The sequence below is a fragment of the Mirounga angustirostris genome, unplaced genomic scaffold (assembly GCF_029215605.1).
Source record: "Mirounga angustirostris isolate CCGP_5_RB_7025 unplaced genomic scaffold, mMirAng1.0.hap1 SCAF_10, whole genome shotgun sequence".
NCBI lineage: Eukaryota > Metazoa > Chordata > Mammalia > Carnivora > Phocidae > Mirounga > Mirounga angustirostris.
In genome coordinates this window covers 19,784,136-19,806,040 of record NW_026991718.1, presented here as the reverse complement: position 1 = coordinate 19,806,040, position 21,905 = coordinate 19,784,136, and the positions used below count along the sequence as shown (strand labels likewise).

At 55.2% G+C, this 21,905-nt stretch overlaps 1 protein-coding gene across 4 annotated transcripts in view; it reads left to right on the top strand.

The window, feature by feature from the left end:
- The window catches only part of DNMT3A (DNA methyltransferase 3 alpha), a 97,956-nt gene extending 76,555 nt beyond the window's left edge, over positions 1–21,401 (top strand). For all 4 annotated transcript variants that reach the window (XM_045884210.3, XM_045884209.3, XM_054509642.2 and 1 more), the window contains exons 7-23: positions 7,547–7,762; positions 8,027–8,185; positions 8,627–8,734; positions 8,999–9,155; positions 9,444–9,593; positions 9,701–9,745; positions 10,474–10,553; positions 11,126–11,238; positions 11,341–11,524; positions 11,665–11,749; positions 13,584–13,729; positions 14,515–14,605; positions 14,795–14,943; positions 16,027–16,112; positions 18,218–18,287; positions 19,087–19,205; positions 19,976–21,401. In XM_045884210.3, the coding sequence (XP_045740166.1) occupies positions 7,547–7,762; positions 8,027–8,185; positions 8,627–8,734; positions 8,999–9,155; positions 9,444–9,593; positions 9,701–9,745; positions 10,474–10,553; positions 11,126–11,238; positions 11,341–11,524; positions 11,665–11,749; positions 13,584–13,729; positions 14,515–14,605; positions 14,795–14,943; positions 16,027–16,112; positions 18,218–18,287; positions 19,087–19,205; positions 19,976–20,117 (2,100 nt within the window). In that variant the 3' untranslated portion in view covers positions 20,118–21,401. The remainder of the gene's footprint in view (positions 1–7,546; positions 7,763–8,026; positions 8,186–8,626; positions 8,735–8,998; positions 9,156–9,443; positions 9,594–9,700; positions 9,746–10,473; positions 10,554–11,125; positions 11,239–11,340; positions 11,525–11,664; positions 11,750–13,583; positions 13,730–14,514; positions 14,606–14,794; positions 14,944–16,026; positions 16,113–18,217; positions 18,288–19,086; positions 19,206–19,975) is intronic.
- The last annotated feature ends 504 nt before the right edge of the window (positions 21,402–21,905 follow it).

Below are 21,905 nucleotides of genomic sequence, written 5' to 3'. Positions count from 1 at the left end.
TTGGGAATAGCAAGTGGGTGGGCAGAGTGTGGGCTGTGTGATGTAAGCGCTCTACAGATTGTGGGGGCCTTGAGTGCCATGCAGAGTGTTGATTGTAACCAGCAGGTAGTCAGAGTCTCCTGCACAGCACAGAGGCTTTTGAGCTTGTAGGTAAGAGAAGGGCAGGATCAGAATAGACATCCATTTTGATCTCATGGCCTTTTGTCTGGATAAAGCCTCCCTGGCCTTGGGATGGCTGGGAATGCTCGTGTGGCAAAAAAAATACGAGGTGCCTCCTCGATACGTGCCTTTGCAGATGGCTTCAGAGGGATCCTGGCTTCTCTGGTTTTGAGTAAAGGGACTCCGGTGGTTAAATATACTGTTTCATGGAAGCCACATAACCTCCCCCCTCATTCCAGCACTGGATTTCATGTCAAAGCAGACCACAGAACACCCAGCCCAGCTGACATGGCAGTCCCACCTTGACATGTGGGAATTCCTGCTTGGGGGGGGGGGGGCGGGCTCTCAGTTCTGTGAGCTGGAAAGTCAGATTAACCACACTTACTGCGATCGTGTTCTTCAGAAACACAGGAGCACGACATATACCAGAATGTTAAATTTACCAATTTCTAACAGGACGTGACCTCCTTGCCACATAGATCCTACTGCTTGTCCTGCTGCCTTTGGCAACTTAGTGGTATCAGAGTCACTGGGAAATGTCATTAAGATTAGAAGTTTGCTTGATGAATCCAGGATCAAGGCAAAGAGTCAGGTGTCCTGAAAAGAGGTAATTCATCAGGCCTGCTCTCTGTCTGTCAAACAGAAGTGTGCCCTCTCTTTCAGGTCACCCTCTCTTTGAGGCCATCCTGGATACTTCTCTCCAACACTTCTTTTAGGCTCTTGACATCCACCAGATCTTCTTTTCATCCAGGAGTTCCCCCTTTCAGCATACTTTTATCACGTTGCCAAGACCCTGCCTGGATTTGCATGACTCTCCTACTTCAGGCTATCTTTATCACAAAGGCCTGTCTGCGGGCACCTGGCTGGCCTGGTTGGAATTGATCTCGGGGTCGTGAGTTCAAGCCCCACGTTGGGTGTAGAGATTACTTAAATAAATAAACAAACTTAGAAAAAAGATCTATCTCAGGAACCAGCCCCAAAGGGTTACTTTGGACGGTCGAGGACATACATGACCTGAGGATCCTTGAAGTCTGCCCTATTTTGTTCCTGACCTTTTGCTAAAGTCACCTCTTGTAACTCTGAGGTCTTTTCTGTTTTGGGGCCTGTCTCTGCCCGCTGAGCATGAAGAAGACACGAATCTCTAAGTGACTCATGCATTGTACAGAAGAGGGGGAACCCTTCCTGTCCACATAGCTACAGGAGAGGGACGGTGTCTGAGGTTGGCGAGGGGACAATCTTGAGTTTGGGCTTTCTTTTGCTTCAGCTGGGAGCTGCATGTAAGACATAAGATTTGAGCTTAATTTCAAAGGATGAGAATAAGGACGTTTGGCAGCTGGAGGGAAAGGCTACTTTATAAGTGCGGCAAGAGAAAGTGAAACTGATGATGGCCCTGGTCCATTCTGGCACCTTGAGTCCTGGCTGTGTGCATAGGCGTCATTACTTACTGTCTGAAGAAGTCCCAAGACCAAAGAGTTGTAGAGTCTAAGGTGTTATAGCCACGTAGTAATGGAAAAGGAGATGTCAGAGAGGAGACAGAGTATCTTTAAAAAGAGCCAGCCAAGCCAGATCAGAAACTTCATTTTGAGAAGAGGCTGGGGGTGGGGGGTGGGGGGTCTACAGTGGCCTTGTTTACCAGCCCTGGATGCTGAGCAGACATCAGGAAGAGAAGCAGCAAAGCAAGTCCTATTGCATTCCTTAAAGGAGAGCAGGTGAGAGGTACAAATTCAGGGCTTCCCGTCTCTGCTTGGAGCTCTCCTGAAAAATTGTACCAGATAGCTTAATAGGGTTGAAAGATGGGTTGGAGCAGAAGAGCCTGTGTTTTGCAGAACAGCTCCTTCTCCTGGCTGTATGGATTCTGGGCCTCCCTCGGGGTTGGGAGAGGGAAGTTTGAATTCCCCAAGTATTATCTGGAGAAAGCCCTCTCTCTGATTTGGCGTCCTCCTCCCTCTTCAGGGCTTGCTTGCTCTGATGGCCCTCAGAAGGATGCTCAGCCCCAGGAGGGAAGGTGGGCTGTCCTTCACAGCACATCTCTTGACCTCATTCTCCGGGCATGGGTTCCAGCTGGTATGTTCCCAGCTGACTGTGGCTGGAAGCCAGGCACCTGGGGCATTATCTCTTTTAAGAGATGCTGGTATTCCAGGGCCTGGGAGGGCAGATGTTATCACTTCTGTTTCGCAAATGAGAAAACAGACCTCTTGGGGTTAAGTGACTCGTTCAAGGTCATGGTGGTGGAACCAGAACCCAAGTCCAGCTCTTCCAACAAGTGCTGCTGGCTAAGCAGCCCTCTGCTGCTGAGAGTGATGGCCTTCAGTTCCTCTGCTCTTCCTTCCAATTCATCTTGCAAACTGTCTATGGCCATACCAGCCTGAAGGCGCCGGATCTCGTCTGATCTCATCTTGCAAACTGAAACCAGGCTGATCTTTCCAAAATACCCATTCATCTGGTCTTCTCAGAAAGTCTGCCGTTATCCTTCGCTGCTATAGGATGTATCCATTGACCTCTTTGCACCCTTTAGCCTTAGTTGTATTGGGAGGTGGCAGGTGGAGGTGGGCAAGATTTTACTCCCATTCCAGCTTTACCTCTCTTTATTTCCCTCCTGTCTGACCTCATTCCAAACTTGATTCATCTCTGCTCCGCACTGCCCTCCTTAACCTCATTTATCATTCCTACTAGCCATTTGGTTTTTGTTGGCTTTGAAGCCAACCAGGTCGGTGGGGCTGGGTATTTGTGGTATAGTTATCTTTACAGATGTTTTTCAATGACCTTTTCCTACCTCTCCAGGTGTAGTTGAATCTGTCAACTCATTGAAGGCAGGGCCAAGAGGGTCTGCTTCTTTATGTGATGTGGGTGGAGACTGTGAGTGTGTGTGTGTGTGTGTGTCCGTGGGGGGAGGGGCCTCTGCTAGGGAGGAGGGAGCTTGAATCGGTTGAGGCTGCACCTGGGGGCTGCACCTGGAGGCTCCAGGAGATGAATGAAGTCTCCTTGAGCTGCAGATGGTTGTGTCCAGGAATGAGAAATTGCAGAGCTTTTAGAGTGTACCCTCCCCACCACCACCTTGCACAGAGGAAAATGGGACGTTCAGCGCAGATCCTGACTGACCTAGGGGACCCAGGGACTTGGCCAGGAAGAGGTTTTCAGAGCCTGAACTCAAGCCACGCTTTTAAGGGACCCCTCTCTATCCACCTGTAGCATGAAGAGGAGAACCCTCTCCCCAGCAGTTCTTGCTCTGGAGCGCTCCCAATTTCCGCAGGCGCCTTCTGTCCGCCTCTGTGTGCTTTGAGTTTTCCCTACAGCTTCCTGGGCCTCTACGCTCATCTGTAAGCTTTTTCTTGTTTTCTTTCCTTTTTTTTTTTTTTTTTTTTTTGGTTGTGCTGCCGAGAGACTGACTTTTAACAACTTTCTCCTGGCTCTCCCAGGCTGTCCGCAACCTCCTCTCTTCTTTTGCCGGCGCTCCTGGCTCTCTCCGCGCTCCCGGCTTACCTCCGCCGCTGCACAGCAGCCCCTTCCCTCCCGGTCCCCTTCCCTGCCTCCGCGGGCTCCCCGCCTCGCCCCCACGGCGCCCCTCGGAGCTCTGGCAGAGTCGGGGGAAGAGGGGGCGGGAGGGCCAGCCCGGAGGAGGGGGTGGTGCCGCCTCCAGCCCGGCCTGGGCGGGGTCCTGGGAACGGGCGGAGGCCCAGCCGCGCCCCCAGGCCCCAGCGGCGGCCCGCGCCCCTCGGACGGGAGGAGAGGGGCTGGCCCACTGCCAGCGTCTGAGAGCCGGCCCCCTCCCCCGGCCCGCTTGCAGCCAACCAGGCACTCCAGCGGGGCCCACGTGACCTGGAGTTCTAGACAAAGAAAATGTTCAAGCCCTCCCCCCCACCGCCCCCCTCCCCCTCTCTCTGGCCCCCTCCGCCCCCAGCCCCATCGCCCCCTTCCCCTCCCCCCAGACGGGCAGCTACTTACAGAGCTTCAGGGCCGGGGCTCACACCTGAGCCGGACCACAGAGGGGCTGCACCTGGCCTTATGGGTAGGTTCCTGGACGGAGCCCTGGGGAGACTGGGGGCGGGGAGGCGGCAGGGGCCGGTGGGAGGATCTCTGGGCCGCTGCAGCCCTCTGGATTTGCGAAGAGTCAAAGTGTGCCTCCCTGGCCCGCAGGAGCTGGTTGCTCTGCCTGGCCCGAGTTCTGGAGATGCTGAGTTAGTGCTGTCCCACCCACTCCCTCCTCAGGAGCCCCAAGCCCCGCTCCTCCCAGCGCTCAGGTGGGACCTGGCGGTGCAGAGGCCCGAAGAGCAGCCCCAGCGTGTGAGCCTGGGGCAGTAGTCAATGACGGCTGGGGGGCAGGCCCTGGCCCAGGGGGAGCTGGGAGACCAGGCGTTGGGCTGCAAGGAGCGCCCCTGCTGAGCTGGCCGGCTGATGGGCTGTTGGCATTTCCGTGCGGACCCGTGCTCCTGGTGGTGGACCATGCTGTCCTTGGGCCATGCCCACCGTGCGGCCTCTTGGGAGGGACAGTTCCTCTCGTGCGTGTCCCTGGGAGCCAGCGGGCAGGCCCGCAGAGAGAAGTGGTGCTGGGTGGGAGGGAGCAGTGTGACCCTGACAGGGGCTGTGGCACATCAGCGGGGGCCGTGGGGGGTGGGGGCAGCCTGACGACGCCTGCCTGTGATGGGAGAGGTGCCTGGGACAGCCTGGGATCCACTGCACCAGCGGGGAGTCCGCATGGGCGCCCAGACCTCTGACCTTTGGAACGGGAAGCAGCCTGTGTCTGTCGCAGAGGAAGGCGGAGGCGGGACAGCCGCCCAGGAAGATGAGACAGGTCGGGGAGGCCTTGCCTCTACTCGAGTGGAGTTACCAATGGCTTTCCAGGCTGGACAAACTCCAGACGAAGTGGCTTCCTTGAGCCACAATAGTGGGGGCTGGGGTGCTGTCTCCCTGGGCCTGACCCATCTCTGGGCCGCTGTGGAGTAGGACCTCGTAGGACCTCGAGACTGGGGGTAGGAGCCTTTAGCCCAAATGCCAAAGCCCTGAGTTAACCCTTCTTTCTCCCATTGTTTGCCTGGGGAGGAGGGTCGGAGTGAGCGTGGAAAAAAGGCATTCCCACACTGCCCTAGGCAGACTATTCTAATGAGGCCCCTCCCCCACCCAGCCACCATCTCTGCCACTTCTTCCCCTTTCCTCCTGCCTCCCGCTGCTAACCCACCCCCTTCCTCCTTCCCCCACCCCTGCTGGCCTCGTCCCGACGGAGGCCCCCTTCTTCCTCCTCCTCCGCCTGCCAAAACCCTGCTGGGTGCGTGTTCTCCTGCACCTAGTGGGCTGGGGGCGCTTAACAGCCGTCAGCAGCAGCGTCTGACAAGCTGGGGGAAGTTGTGGGGGAAGAATAATGTTTAGGAACTGGCTGTGGAGAGGTTGAGAAGAGAGACAAAGGGGCTGTGGGGGAGTGAGGAGGGTGGCATCAGGCACGACTCCCTTCTAGACCTGGGGAGCCCGGCACCCGCTTGCTGTGCAGGTGACTTCACCTTTCCTCAGAAGGCCCCTCCCGCCCTCTGCCACCTGCACCTTGTTCTGGCCGAGGGGCCTCATCATCCCTGAAGCGGGGTCTTGGGGTCACCCATGGCAGCACCCTGGTCTAGGTCAGTCAGCCGTGCCTGAATTTCAAGGAGGTGTGGAGTTTCTCTGTGAGCGGATCTGGGGCTTTAATAGTGCCTCCCTAGAAGAGGATGGGCTTCAGTGCACACCTAGGTGCACCTTCTTATGGGGGAGGGGGTGGTAGATAATTGACAGTGGGAAGGGGAGGGCAAAGTCCCAGCAGGTGAGAGAAGGGGCTCGGGAGGGAAGAGCCGTTGCTCTGTATTCTCCCACCACCAGCTTCCTGCTCCTTTGCCCAGCTGTTTGTGGGCTGGGCGCAAAGGATGCATCATCCCATCTTCGAATTTGTTGAATCACGGAAAGAACTAGGATTTCCATCCTCAGTATTCAAGGACTCTCCTGGAAGCGGGTTTGGTTGGTGGCCTGGAGGCAAAGACATGAGACTGAAACAAAAATGACTCTACAACACAGTAGACCTTGCGCACAACACAAAGGTTCTTAAGCTGGGGCCCTGGGATCTGGGAGTCCATTGGCAACTTGGGAGAGTCCTTGGCATTCTTGATACTTACATACATCAGATTCTTAAGCCAGTCAGAAAAGTGTAACGGAAATCCTTTAGATGAAAGGCTTTTTTAGGTTGAAGCAACTTGGAAGAGCAAGGACTGCTCCAGAATCTGCTGTTCAGTGAGTTGCAAAGCAAAGACAGGAATGCAGATCCTCTGCCTTCTAGCTTAGAGTTCTTATACTCCCAGTTACTTTCTGATGTTCTTGTTTAGTCTTGAGGGTGGGCTTTGCATTCCCAGCTCTAAACTCTCTGGGAAAGCTTCATGTTGAAAGCCATGTTGAAGATGGGAGGTTTTTCACTGAATGTGGTGGAAACAGGTGCAGAGCCTTAAAGTTTGAGTTCACGGGTCCCTCGGATTCAGTCGCTGGGGTGAGATTAGGTTGAATGATTCTCAGGGCTAAGGAGCAGGGATTTCATTCTCTTCTGTAGGGTGATGGGAATCCTGGAGCAGGCTTTGGGAAGGATGAGCGTGAGACAGTGAATGGATGGAGGCTGCCCAAATGGGAGCACGATTGGGTGTGGATTGTTAATTTATCAGGATAGCAGAGAGGATGCGTGGCTTGTAGTGTGTTCTCAGTAAACTGTTGTTGAAAGAATAAATGTATTGACGGATCTGAAAGGTGTGTGTAGAAAGAATGGGTGAATCTGATAACATACATTTGATAGAATCCTAAGATTCCAGAATGGCGTGGGAGCAGGCAAGCTCTTTAGGGGCTTGTGGTGGTGTTTGAGCAGAGGGGGACACGGAGCAGTGATTTCATCACTGTAGACATCACGACCAAACTGGATTTGTGGTCTGGAAGCCAAGACCAGGAATAGAAGGGGTTGATTGCCCGGGAAAATTGTGAAAAGGACGAGAGGATCCAATTCGTGATTGGGAAGTAAGATAGGAGAGGACGGAGCCAAGATCTGTGCCTAAGCTAAGACGCACGATTACTCTTTGATTAGAATTACTCTTTCCATGTCAGAGGGTGGGCAACTGATGGAGGCTGACTTATGGAGGAAGATTTCGGGAGAGGCACAAGAGAAGGTTGGAAACCAGCCAAATGATTTGCGTTCACTGACCAACTTCAGATTTTCCCATTTTCCATGGCAAGCCAATTGAGTTGATGAGCAAAGAACTCAGTCCTTTACCTCCCGTCACTGTCTCCAGAGCACAAAGAGATTGAGAAGAGCAGGACCCCCCCCCCCCCCCCGTATCAAGCGGCCTTGCTTGCTAATACCTGCAGAGGTCAAGGTAACTTCTGTTCCTTGTTTCTCCAGGCTGAGAAGAAAGCCAAGGTGACTGCAGTAATGAATGCTGTGGAGGAAAACCAGGGGTCTGGCGAGTCTCAGAAGGTGGAGGAGGCCAGCCCTCCTGCAGTGCAGCAACCCACCGACCCTGCATCCCCCACCGTGGCCACCACACCTGAGCCCGTGGGGGCGGACGCTGGGGACAAGAACACCACCAAAGCAGCCGACGATGAGCCGGAGTACGAGGTGAGCGGCTCGCTTCTTCAACTGCCTCGTCCAGCTCTTTCCTGGGTCCTTCCACTACCAGCTCTTCCCGTCCTGCTCTCCTCTCTCCACCTGACCCCAGGCCTCTTCGTCTGCCCAGTCTTGCTCTGTCTCGGGCGGTTCAGATGCAGCTCCCTCCTGGCTGTCCCGACCCTCAGATGCCCAGGGCTGGGGTTGCCATGGGGGGGTCAGGGTGGCAGGGCCTCGTGACCACCACGTAATGACTTCTGCTCCTTGGGGCTCCAGGACGGCCGGGGCTTTGGCATTGGGGAGCTGGTGTGGGGGAAACTTCGGGGCTTCTCCTGGTGGCCAGGCCGCATTGTGTCTTGGTGGATGACGGGCCGGAGCCGAGCAGCTGAAGGCACCCGCTGGGTCATGTGGTTTGGAGACGGCAAGTTCTCGGTGGTAAGTCCTGGGGTCTGGTGGTAGCCTCGGGGAGGGATGGGTCTTGGTCTCAGGGCCTGTGGTTTGGGGCTGGGGACTCGGTCCAGAACTGCGGTGGAAGAAGTGGGCTCTGCTCGCCCCCACTCTCCACATGGGACCAAAAGAAGCCCTAGAGAAAAGTGGGCTGCCCTGGGGGGACTCAGGGAGCTGGGGCGCCTGCCAAGCTCTTGCCTTCCAGGACCCTTTCTCCAGAACGCCTTTCCTGCTTGCATTCAGGTCCTCCCCCACGTTTGGGTTGGACTCTTCCTTTGAGCATCATAGAACTATTTATCAATCCATCTGGTCCTCTCAAGGGCAGAGGCTGGGTCTCAGTGCCCCAGTCCCTGCCCTTTGCCAGGCACGTGGTGGGGGCTTGATGGGTGTGGCAGAAGGAGAAAGCGAGGGCATTGGTCGTTCCTCCAGGTGTGCGTTGAGAAGCTGATGCCGCTGAGCTCCTTCTGCAGTGCTTTCCACCAGGCCACCTACAACAAGCAGCCCATGTACCGCAAAGCCATCTACGAAGTCCTGCAGGTGAGTGCCCCTCCGGGTAGAGGGGGCTTGGACAGCAGGGACTCCTAGTTGGTCTAGAAGCTGGAGTGCAGAGGTCCACCTGCAAGGCCCCCGGGACTCCCTTTTGTCCGTGTCCCCCCCCATTACTCACCCCTTTTCTGCACTCCCTTCCTCCGACACTCTCCTGTGACCCTCCCCTGCCCCTTTCCCCAGCACTCGCCTCAGGCCGCCCTCGCTGTCCTCCAGCCTGTCCTGACACCCTCCCCCATACGTGCTGCCCTCCAGGTGGCCAGTAGTCGCGCCGGGAAGCTGTTCCCAGCATGCCATGACAGCGACGAGAGCGACACAGCCAAGGCCGTGGAGGTGCAGAACAAACAGATGATCGAGTGGGCTCTCGGAGGGTTCCAGCCCTCTGGCCCCAAGGGCCTGGAGCCACCCGAAGGTAAATGCAGGTGCCCAGGCCAGCCTTCTGGGAGAGCTGCCAGCTCTTTGGTTGAGAGGCCCCGGGGGCGTGGCCACAGTCTCCCTTTCCCTGGGGTCAGGATAGGGGCAGGGCCGCTCGGGGACTCAGGATAAACTCCTCCCATTGGTTTGCTGGCACTGGAGAGCTGGGAGCTAGAACAAGTTGGGGACCAGGCTGCGCCCCTTCGTAGGCAGAATAGAGGAGGGGAGGAAGCCGGCACTGCGTGTTGGTGGTGACCGTGATCTCGTCACCTGCTTTCTCCATCAGAAGAGAAGAACCCCTACAAAGAAGTTTACACAGACATGTGGGTCGAACCCGAGGCAGCTGCCTATGCACCACCCCCACCCGCCAAAAAGCCCCGAAAGAGCACAACGGAGAAGCCTAAGGTCAAGGAGATAATTGACGAACGCACAAGAGGTAGTTGGCCTGGCTTTGGAGAGAGTGGCGCGGCGAGGCTGGCATTCAGAGGCGCGGCCGCGGCCCTCACGGCCCCCTCTGATGCTGGGCTCTCCTCCCCCCCGCAGAGCGGCTGGTGTACGAGGTGCGGCAGAAGTGCCGGAACATCGAGGGTGAGTCCCGACGGCCATTGACTCCCTGCGAAGTCCGTAGTCTGTTGCCCCCAGGACTGGCTGGAGGGCTTGGCTCCTGGCGCAGGGCCTGGTGCAGAGTAGCCTAGGCCCTTAGGGAGGTTTGAACGTCATGGGACGTCTGTACCCAGTGAAGGCCTCTGTCCTGCCCGTCCCACCACCCCCACCCCGCTTCACCCACATAGCTGTCTTCCTGGTGCCACCATCTTACTTTCCTATCAATGGCAGGCACTGGTCATTAGGGTTTCGACACTCCAGTGGGTCCGAGAAGGGTGGCCTCTCTTGGATTTGCTTGAACTTGTGACCTTTGGCCTTTTACCTTTCCTCATCTGTTCTCCAGTGGTCATTAGAGCATCGCAGGGCTGGCAAAGATGGGGGCAGGAGCCTAAGATTTAAGGACTGCCCAGGGACTGTCTCCAGAGTCCCCCAGGGCCCCGGCCCTCTTCTCAGACGTTCCCGTCCTCGAATTATGCCTTTCCTGGGTGGGTGGCATTGCCGCTCTGAGAGCTGAATGGGCATTGAGATTGGGGCCACAATGCCCCCCTGCTCCATGGGGCACCCTCCCAGACTCCTGTCTGCCTCCTTTTTCGGCTGCTGCTCCGACACGCCCTTTTCCTGTAGCCCTTCTTGGAGCTGGGCTTAGGCGCCGAGGTGGGAAGGGGCCCTTTGGAGACATTCACTCTGCTTTCTCCACGCTCCCTGCTTTCCAGACATTTGCATCTCTTGTGGGAGCCTCAACGTCACCCTGGAACACCCTCTCTTCATCGGAGGAATGTGCCAAAACTGTAAGGTAGGGGCACAGCCCCCGGCGGTCTATACCTTCTCCCGTCTTGGGGCTCGCTGTCACCTGGAGTAGCTGCTGTGGTGACCCCGCGGTTTGCTCTGGACGCAGAGTCCTGATCAAACAGGCCCGTGGGCTTCGAAGCGTTCGACTTGCTGTTATTTGTCCTCCCCGGAAAGATCGTCCCCCTCGAAAGCCCATTCTGGTCCGCAGATGTGGGCTCACCGTGTCACAGTCCCTGGTGTGGGGCAGGGGGCTGACAGATGGGTGGGTGGGCGGGTTGCCGCGTCCTTGGGGTCCCGGGAGGAGAGCCCAGGGCTGTGGCGAGGGACAAGGGGGTGCGGTTGCCTCTCTGGCCTCGCTCTGGGGGCTTCCCGATTCTGTGCACTGCTCTGGGTCGGGACACCTGCTGGCCCCTTCCCACGCGTGTGGCTCAGTAGGCGGCAGGCTCACGCCCGCAAGGACGGATTACGGTTCCTGGGTCGGGGCCCAGAGGCCGGGCGCAAAGCCTGCCGTCACGCTGGCCGCGTGGGGTGCTGCCCAGTGGTCTCTGACGTGCCCCCCCCGCCCCCGCCCTCTAGAATTGCTTCCTGGAGTGTGCGTACCAGTACGATGATGATGGGTACCAGTCATACTGCACCATCTGCTGCGGGGGGCGCGAGGTGCTCATGTGCGGGAACAACAACTGTTGCAGGTGAGGCTCCCCGGCCCGCCCCCTCCCCCCACCCCCAGCCAGGCTCCCTCTGGGGCTGAGAAGCTCCCCTCTCCCCCCCCGCTACACTGGGCTTCCTTCCAGGTGCTTCTGTGTGGAGTGTGTGGACCTCTTGGTGGGGCCAGGGGCTGCCCAGGCAGCCATCAAGGAGGACCCCTGGAACTGCTACATGTGTGGGCACAAGGGCACCTACGGGCTGCTGCGGCGGCGGGACGACTGGCCCTCGCGGCTCCAGATGTTCTTCGCCAATAACCACGACCAGGAATTTGTGAGTGCTGGGCCTGGGCCGTTCGCGGGGGCGGGTTCCGAAGCCAGAGCGGTCCTAGCGGGGCTGGGGGGGCCAGCCTTGGGTGCCCACCTGCAGAATCCTCCTGGGCACTTACCTGGCCCGTTGTGCTCGCCACCTAGGACCCTCCGAAGGTGTACCCACCTGTCCCAGCCGAGAAGAGGAAGCCCATCCGGGTGCTGTCTCTATTTGACGGAATTGCTACAGGTGAGCGTGTGGCCCCCGAGCCCCACGAGGTGCTGCCGTCCCTGTCCCGGGGCAGGGGAGCTCCGCGTGAGGGACCGCGTGTGTTTCTCACACGATAAACAATAGTTAACACGACAGCCGTTGAATTGGTACCCCGCCGAGGAAAATTTGTGTTGAGTGAGAAGTAAAATCGTGGTCAGCTGCTGTGTCCGGGAGGCACGTGTCTTTGTTGGGGGGGTGGTGAGCTCCAGCATTGGACAGGGTGATCATTAGAGATTATTGAAGATTTTCACAAAGCCTCAAAGGACAGACTCGGCGACCAGAACGGAAACATAGGCAGTGTTCTGTCGTACGATGACTGTAAGTCACAGTAAAAAAACAAAAAAAACAAAAAAAAAAACCCCCAAAAAACAATAAACAAGAGAGTAAAGTAAAGAATAATATATAATTCTATAATTAGCATTTTGGTGAATATCCTTTGATGTTTTTTTTTCCGTGCATATATGTATGTGTGTTTCTAGAATCCTACGTAGCTAGAAAAATAAAACGAGAGTATAGTAAAACGCACACTGTGTTGTAACTCGCCTTTTCATTTGCTGTCATGACTGCTTTTTCATGTTAACATGGAACTGCATCCTTTATTTGTAAATGCTGCATAGGATTCCATTGGGTGGAAAGTACCATGATTTATGTAACTAACCCTCTGTTGGGTTGTTGATTATTTTTCTCTGTTACGAGCAGCGCTGTGACAAGCATCCTTACACACACATCATTATATACGTAAACTACTCTCTTGTAGGGAGAGCTGGGGCACAGCGTAGGAAGTTTGTTTCATATGGTTCTTGACCTTGCCCGAGAGCCCTCCCGCAAGGTGCTCCTGACACATACCCACCCCCCTGCCATAGCCCCAGGCCGACGGCTTCTCAGTTCTTAAGAAAGGAATAACCTCCTCAGAACAGGTGTCTTCACGTGACCGGAGGGAGACGGGCTGTCAGAGGGCCCGGGCGGGGTGGCATCCCAGGCCAGATGTTTATATTCTGTTCTCGGCTTAGTGTTGAGATTCTATAAACCTAGGGAAATTAATTTACAGCCTTGGTTTCCCAGGCCAGAACCTGGAGGCCCTCTTAAACCACGCCACACCCCGAGAGGCTGGAAAAACTCCTCGGTGGGGAGGTCTCTGGGAGCAGGAAATGGTGCTGCTGAACCCTATTTCTCCAGAGGCTCTCAGGGTCTGTTCTCATTGTTTCCTTGCCCTCAATCCAGCAAACATTTGTGAAGGGGTCATGGTAAGGAAGTGAGTGTAGTTTGCTCGGGAGGAAACCTGGGTGAGCTCCTCTGTTCTGAAGAGCATTTGCAATCTAAGAGGAGAGCTGAATGAGGAATACACAGGGTTCTGAGGAGTTGGAGAGAGATGCAAAGCGTGGGGGGTTTACAGCGGAGGGGGTTGCTTCCAGGGGGCTGCAGGGTGCGGTGTGGGGGTGTTGATGAAACCTTCTTGGAGCAGGTGGCATTTATGTTGAGTCTTGGAGGATGAAGTGCAGTAGGAAGCCATGGGTGGGGGGGTGAGGAAGGAGCAGTCTATGCAGGATGTAGGAACAGCAAAGAAAAGGCCACCCCAAAAGTCACCTGCTGTTTTCTCTGGTCCTGGAAACCACCTATTGTCTGGTCTTGACGGCCTTCTAAGTAGATCAGAGTAGGTATGAAATGGGATCCAGAAGGATCCTGCAGCTCACTGGGCAGGGTAGGGCTCAGGCCTGTTGCTGACCCATGTGTCCGGCTGGCCGGAGAGCCCCCTGCGAAGACCAGGGTGCTGGGGAGGAGCCCCAGTGACCGTGCCTTTCGCTGGCTGGCACAGGGCTTCTGGTGCTGAAGGACTTGGGAATTCAGGTGGACCGCTACATCGCCTCAGAGGTGTGTGAGGACTCCATCACGGTGGGCATGGTGCGGCACCAGGGGAAGATCATGTACGTCGGGGACGTCCGCAGCGTCACGCAGAAGCATGTACGTCAGTGTCGTGGGTCCCGTCCCACTTCTCTGTGTCCCTTGCACTTTGCTCCTGGGGGCGGCGGCGGCCCTCTGGCATTTTGCTCATTTGCTCTTTTCCTTTCTCCTTTTTCCCAGTCTCTTCTCTGCCGTGTGGAATATGGGCAGATTCCAGTGGGAACCGGGAGCTGGCCTTTTGAGGCTCCGGCTGTCCCCTGACTAGCTTCAGGGCCTTTGTAGCAGAGCGCTTTGGTTCCCATTTTCCCAGTACTTTTGGCAACAGCTTTACCAGCCTCCGTTTCTGGGGGGGACTCTGGCAGGGTCTTGCCCAGGTGACCCTTTGCCTTTCCAGTTAACTGTGTCTACGACCCTGAAACTGCAGGCCCTCAGGGATCCCCAAGGGCGTTTGGAGGGCATTCAGATGGCCCGGACACCCTGCCCAAAGTGCACAGAGCGCAAAATGCCTTCATGGTCAGCTGCCCGGCCTGGACCGCCTTCCCCCTAAGTGGCTGCTTTTCGTGTTGGGAGCACAGCTGTCTCCCTGCTGGCCTCCGAGATGATCCAACTGGATCCCTTCCCTTTGTTTAGGAAACTGAGCTCAGAGAGCCTCAGTGACTTGCCCGTGGTGCTGTGTGTGTGTGAAGTATGTACTTATGAAGGTGTAGAGTGAGCATACCGAGCCGCTGGGTCTCCTCTCTCCGGTGCCAAAGTACTTTTTTTAGCCAAGTCCACGGATAACTTCCTTCTTCCTTTCTGCCTCTGTCCCCGGACATCAGGCCATCCCATTACCTTTATCCTCCCAGATCCAGGAGTGGGGCCCGTTCGATCTGGTGATTGGGGGCAGTCCTTGCAATGATCTCTCCATCGTCAACCCTGCCCGTAAAGGACTCTACGGTAGGTGCCGTGCTCACCCCTCCACCTTCTGAGCTGGTGCTTCCGCACGTAGGTTTCCTACTTGGACATTTCTGCCCTGGGACAGCTACTCCCGATGACCCTGTCCTCCCTTGCCCTCCCTGTGCCCGAGCCACACCACTGTCTCGTGCAGACAGCCCCAGCTGATGGCTTTCTCTTCCGACCTCTCAGAGGGCACTGGCCGGCTCTTCTTTGAGTTCTACCGCCTCCTGCATGATGCGCGGCCCAAGGAGGGAGATGACCGCCCCTTCTTCTGGCTCTTTGAGAATGTGGTGGCCATGGGCGTTAGTGACAAGAGGGACATCTCGCGATTTCTCGAGGTATAGCCAGCAACCTTGGTTTGGCCAGCTCACTAATGGCTTCTACCTTGGACTGCTGCTTTATCCCTGTCTCATCTGCATTGTGGAGCTGGGGACTGGTGACTTCTGCTTTGCAAGGGGCCTGTTCGGGAAGCTCGAGGGCTTCCCAGTTAGACAGGGAGGAAACACTGGTCGAGGCCTGCTCTGGACAGAACCTGTGGTCTGACTCTAAGAGGTAGTGTGTGGGTGTGGGCCTCAGGGCTTGAAGAAACTTGACTGTTCCTAATAGGGTGGGGTGCCAGGCTCCTAGAGTTTGGGGTTCTGAGTGGTGTTTCCCTAGGGGCGCCCTTTGAGGTGGCCACGCCAATCTTCCCCGACCAGAATGGCTTGCCCTCACTCCCTGGCACCATGACAGATGCGCTGTGGTGCCTGGGAAGTAAAAGACACGGCTTACCTGTTTTTATTCCCCATAACGTGGGTCCCATGTCCGTGCTGAGCCGGGTTGGAGGCATGCACAGAGGGTCTCTGTGGCCAGAGGCATTCTCAGGGTGGGCGGTCTGGGAGCTCGAGCCCATGCTCCAGAGTCTTGGGGTCAGTAACGCCTCGAGCTGGTGTTCTGAAGTGTGAGCAAGTGTCTATTTGGCTCATGATCTGGACATACAGTGAACACGTCTGCACTCATTGGAACTTTCTTGCTCAGAGCCTCTGGGTGAGCTAGAGCTACGTAGTCCAGTTAGGGTAGTCCTCAGGCACGTGTGGTATTTAAAGTAACATTAAAATTCGTCTGTCGCTCGAGCCTCATTTCAAGTACTCATTAGCCACCTGCAGCCACTCCACTGAACAGTGCAGACAGAAAACCTGTCCATCATCACAGAATGTTCAGTTAGACTGCAGTGGTCTAGAATGTTCTAACGAGAGCATGTGGAATGTGGCTGGGTTCCATTCTGGCTTTTCCTGGAGGCTTCAGGCTGTCCCACTGCGTGGCTTCCTGAGAGAGGAGTAAGCAAGAGCCTCTGAGGCTGTAAGGCTCCAAACTAGCGTAATTTCCTGGCACCGTCTGCTGTTCCTCTCCCGCTCATCTTTAATCTTTCTCCTGTTTTATAGTCCAACCCTGTGATGATTGATGCCAAAGAAGTGTCAGCTGCACACAGGGCCCGCTACTTCTGGGGGAACCTTCCTGGTATGAACAGGTTGGTGAGAGTGCTCGGGCCTGGGGAGGCAGTGGGTTGGTGTCTGCAGGCAGCTCGGCCCAAGGAGGAGGCGATCACTGAGTGGCCGCTCTTGGGCACCCTCCCCCGCTGACTAGCTTGCTGCTCTACCACGTTCTTCTGTTTCCTTCTCCTTGAGGGGGAAGGGGAGTGAGGGTATAGAAAATATTTGCCTGAGAAACCAACGGCTAGTGGTTGAAATAGGAGACTCACCATGCTGCCGAGTTACATCGTTGGTTCTAGTGCACTGGTGACGTATCTGGAGTCAGCTTGTCCTCGGTCTCCAGAGGTGAAGCTGTGGAGGGTGGAGTTGGGATGGGGAAGAGTGGTGCCCACAGCTGGGCCACACCTGCTGGGTGCAGCTTAGAGAGTCCTGCTTTGCTTATGAGCCACACACTTTGTGGCTTCGGGTCCATCGTTGGGAGGAGGTTCTTTATTTAGGTTACACAGAGAGAGATGTTAATGTCTGGGAACAAAGATAACTTCATTTCTTCAGTGTCATAGTTGGATTATAAAAAGGCCTGTGAGGAGAAAGGAATTCTGATTGAGAGTCAGCAGTTCAAGAGCAGAGTGAGATCCACCCCATCTGGATATCTGTTATGCAGGGAAATATTTTCCAGAATGTTCTAAGAGTGGATTGTCAACTTTGTTGTATCTATAAATTGTTCACATCATCTAATCTGGCTTCAGTCTTCTCTCCCTCTCCGCCATTAGCATGAAGTTGTAGGAACATCCCAGTCTCATACCCGCTTTACAAAGCTGCTATCTTTTGTGAAGGTTTATTGATGGGAAGGAGACCTGTCCGTGGGATAGCTGACCTACAGACCGTTGAGTGCCCCTTCCTAGGTTCCCCAGCTGTACCTGTGTCCTGGAAGAGTAGACTGGGTTATGTGGTCCAGTATTCCATGGAGCCACGAACTCAGTGTCTCCTCACAGACCTTGGTCCTATGGGATTGTTCTCACCTGCTTCTTCCAACTCTAAAATTCTAGAACTCTGAGCTTCGAGGTGGAGCAGAGGTACTGTGTGGGGCCATGTAGGGGGTGTGTGTGTGCATAAATAGGGCAGAGGCTGGAGGTGTGCACTTTGGCCACGGGTCCCTTTGGGTCCCATGCTGAGATGGTAGACTGCTGTGTGAAATATCAGAAAAGGTCAGCCCTAAAGGTGACGTTCAGTGATCTCCGCTCTCTGAGAAGTGACACATTCAGTGTCACAGAACTGTGGTCTTCTGGGCACTGTGCAGAAGTTAAAGCCTTTTAAACTGTACAGTTCGGGTGCACACTTCGATGAATTTCATCCAGCATACACCCATGCAGCCATCCCCGTATTCAAAGGTACAGAACATTTGGTCACCCCCAAAGCTTGCTTTGTGACGGATACTTTTTTTTTAAAAGATTTTATTAGAAAACCCATGGGTGGGGGGAGGGGCAGAGGGAGAGGGACAAGCAGACGGCCTCACTCAGTGCCGATTCCCGAAGCGGGGCTCGATCCCAGGACCCTGAGATCATCACCTGAGCCCAGGTCAGATGCTTAACCGACTGAGCCACCCAGGTGACCCTGTGACAGATACTTTTAGAACTCAGTATGTTTTACGATGACTGGCATAAAAGTCATTGGGTTTTCCTTCCTTTTTTTTTTTTTAAGATTTTTTTAAATTTATTTGACAGAGAGACAATGAGAGAGGGAACACAAGCAGGGGGAGTGGGAGAGGGAGAAGCAGGCTTCCTGCCGAGCAGGGAGCCCGATGTGGGACTCGATCCCAGGACCCTGGGATCATGACCTGAGCCGAAGGCAGAGGCTTAACGACTGAGCCACCCAGGCACCCTGGGTTTTCCTTCTTGTGGACAGGTGGTATCTGCTTATTTGTAGATTGAGACCACTGTGGAATTTAGGTTTAAGGGTTAACGCTTGGTGTGCTGTCCGTGGATGGCTGCAGTGTGTGTGCGAATGTTCTGGGGGAGTTTGAAGGGGGTCTCAGTGTGTGCGGGTGACGACAGTCCCCTTTTACCTCTCCGTGTGAGTCCTGGCTGCTGGCTGCATCCCTGCTGGTCTCCTGGTCTCTGTCATTACCTCTCTTTCTGCTTCCTAGGCCGTTGGCATCCACTGTGAATGATAAGCTGGAGCTGCAGGAGTGTTTGGAGCATGGCAGAATAGCCAAGGTTAGCCCCGGTGCCAAAGCCCTCTCTCTGCTGGGGGGTAGGGAGAAGGGCAGAGAGGGCAGGATGAGCCCGAGTGCTGTCCAGGCCAGTGTCCCCTGCTGGTGCGGAGAACAGTTTAGGAGGTGGCTCGGGGTCGTACACCTAGCCGGCCAGAGGGGGGCGCCCAGGGGAGAGCCTGGATGGCAAGGAGAGAGATCAGAAATCCTTCCCGGTCTTCAGTCCCTCGTTGAGCATCGCCTGCTGGTCCTGGAAGAAGCAGACACTTAAGAAGTCTTTGCCAAAGTCCCTGGATCTGCTAGGGCGCTTAAACGTTTTGGCCAGGACCTATTGCACAAGCCTTCAGGACGGCGCATTCTCCTGTGATGTGGAAGCTGCATTTCTCTCTGGAGAAATCTCCCGGAGTGAGTGTATCGGGCGTCAGGTTCCATGAGTCGGGGCGCCAGCATCCAGCCCTGCGGGCGCCCCTCAGTAATTTGGGATCCTTTTGCCTGCAAAGTCACTACACGTGTGCAAGAACCCATTCGTAGAAGACTGAGGAAGTTCAGTGGTGCGAGCTGCTCCCTCTCAAGTCCTTGGCCAGCGAGCCTGGACTGAGGATGGCCGGGTGACCTCCAAGTGGGAAGAAGAGCAGGGCAGTGGGGTCTGTGGAGGCCCGCGCTGGAGCCTTACCCCGGCCACCTGTGTGGACCAGGCCTTGTCCGTGTTTGATTCACCCGTCCCGGCCCATGCCTGGCACACGTGTTGGATGCATGGCCAGCGAACGAGTGCTCATTCCTCTTTTCCTCTCCTCATCTTCTAGTTCAGCAAAGTGCGGACCATTACTACTAGGTCGAACTCCATAAAGCAAGGCAAAGACCAGCATTTCCCCGTCTTCATGAATGAGAAAGAGGACATCTTATGGTGCACTGAAATGGAAAGGTAGTACCCGAGGCCACGTGCTGGTGTCGTGGGATGCGTGGCTCGTGGCGGTTGCGGCCTCTGAGGGAGGGATCGCTGCCCCTTCCGGCCGGGCTCGTAGCTTGCCCAGATACCACGTGAGCAGTGGGTCTCCCCGAGCATTTCCCAGCAGGGCAGGTTCCTGGAGGTAGGGGGACACTCCTGTGCATTGTAAGGCCGGGCCCAGGATCAGAGGGATCTAGGAGTGGGCTCAGGGGGCCGTGGCTAAACTCCCAGGAAACAGGGCCGCTCATTTCGGGAACTGTGCAAACCAGGACAGCACAGGACCAGGCGGGCCGCGCACCCTCATGCCCTGACTGGGTGCAAACCAGACTCACGGGCTAGACGGCCTCCTGGTCCCCAGTGGAACTGCAGTTTAGCCGAAGCGACCCTTGACATACGCGACGCGAGCAGACAGAAGCTTGGAGCTCCTGCAGTCGGGCAAGAGTTCGGCTCCTTTGTCGAGTTCTTGCTCTTGTGGGCGAGGTCCTAGGGATGCGCGTTGATAACGGATAGACTCCAGGTACCTGCTGCGGCTCCGTCTCCGGCGGAGCACGCCCTGGAGGTGTCTTTCACCGATGCTAACTTTGTTTCCGTCCTGTGGCCACTCCGGGCGGCGGTTGGCTTCCTTCCCTTCAGGCCCCCGGCAGGTGGCAGGGTGCCTGAGTCGTGGTTGGCGACACAGGACGGAAGATGCAGCCGGATCGCACCCGCCCGCGCTCACCCCCGCCCTTTCTGCCTTTTCTCCCCAGGGTGTTTGGCTTCCCTGTCCACTATACCGACGTCTCCAACATGAGCCGCTTGGCGAGGCAGAGACTGCTGGGCCGGTCGTGGAGCGTGCCGGTCATCCGCCACCTCTTCGCTCCGCTGAAGGAATATTTTGCTTGTGTGTAAGGGACATGAGGGCAAACTGAGGTAGTGACACAAAGTTAAACAAACAAAAAACACAAAACACAAAACACCAACAACATGAGGATCGAGAGGAGTATCAGCACCCAGAAGAGAAAAAGGAATTTCAAACAGAAACCACAGAGTCGGAAGTACCGGAGGCTTTGCCTTGCACAAAGGGTTGGACATCATCTCCTGATTTTTCAATGTTAATCTTCAGTCCTATTTAAAAACAAAACCAAGCTCCCTCCCCCCCCCACCCCCCACGCCCTTTTTTTTGGTTTTGGTCAAACCTTTTGTTTTCTACTCTTTTCAGAGGGGTTTTCTGTTTGTTTGGGTTTTTGTTTCTTGCTGTGACTGAAACGAGAGGGTTTGTTGCAGCAAAAATCAGTAACAAGAAATAGTAACAATACCTTGCAGAAGAAGGGTGGGAGAAAAGGAAAAAAGGAAATTCTATAGAAATCTATATATTGAATTTTTTTTTTTTTACTATATATCTTTTTTTTTTTTTTTTTTTTTCGTTGTTGTCTCTAGCCTGATCAGATAGGAGCACAAGCAAGGGACAGAGAATAGTGACACTCAGCGGCAGAATTCCCTCCCAGCCGCTGAGCTGTCTTGCCAGCACCATTCCTGGTCATGCAGAACAGAGCCCAACTAGCAGCAGGAAGACAGAACACACAAGACCCTTTTATACAGTATTTCAGGTGCCTACCACACAGGAAACCTTGAAGAAAATCAGTTTCTAGAAGCCGCTGTTACCTCTTGTTTACAGTTTATATATATATGATAGATATGAGATCTATATATAAAAGGTACTGTTAACTACTGTACAACCCGACTTCATACTGGTGCTTTAAACAGCGAGATGAGTAAAAACATCAGCTTCCACGTTGCCTTACGTGCAAAGGGTTAAACCGAGGATGGAGAAGGGAGGCAGCTTGAAGGTGAATCGTTGCCGCGGTGGGCTTTCCCCCGGTATTGAACAAGGTGAAGGGGGAGAATCCGGGACCCGCGTTCTCCTGCTTCTCCCTGTCAAAAACGGGGGTGAGGGGAGGTGGGTCGGACCGTGGAGAGCTGAGAGTGGGATTCATCCAGGCTCACGCAATAACCTTTTGATTTTTTTTCGAAAAGGAGACTCCCTCGGCAAGATGACAGGATAAGGGGTCTTCCTTCCCAATTTCTCACATTAGCCGATTCGAGGGCTCCTTGTGGTGGGATCAGAAATAATCCAGAGTGTGGGCAAGTGACCGTTAAAACCCCACCTGGAGCAAATAAAAAAACATACAAAACGTACTGGTGCTTTCCTGTCTAAGTCGCCTTTTGTGTGTTCTTTTATGAGGCCCTCACCATCCACCCTCTGTGCACAAGGCGGCTTCCGGCCCCTGGAATGTGATGTTTTTGGTCATCTCCAAAGGCTGCAGTTTTATACTGGGAGGCTGATGACACCTTTTGTTAATAATTATTCTTATGGTTCTGGTTATAATTATGTTTGTTTTCAGATTTTTTCTTTAAGAAAACAAAAACCCAACCCCCCCTCCCTTGCAGTTTCAAACCGAGGTGCGGGGAGCAGGGTGCTTCTAAGTTAGCGGTGGCCCTGGTGCCCTGGCTCCCCACCCCTCGGGCCAGGTGGGCCACCGGGCGCAGCGAAAGCTGGGCGGCCAGGGGAGTCCCCGAGGCCGGCCTTCCGGGCGCGTCTCTCCTCTCTTCTACTTCCCCTCCTCTGAGTCGTGCGTGTCAGGGCCGGAGGGAGGACCAGGCCATCTCTCTCCTCGTGTGTATGATTGGAGTGGTGTG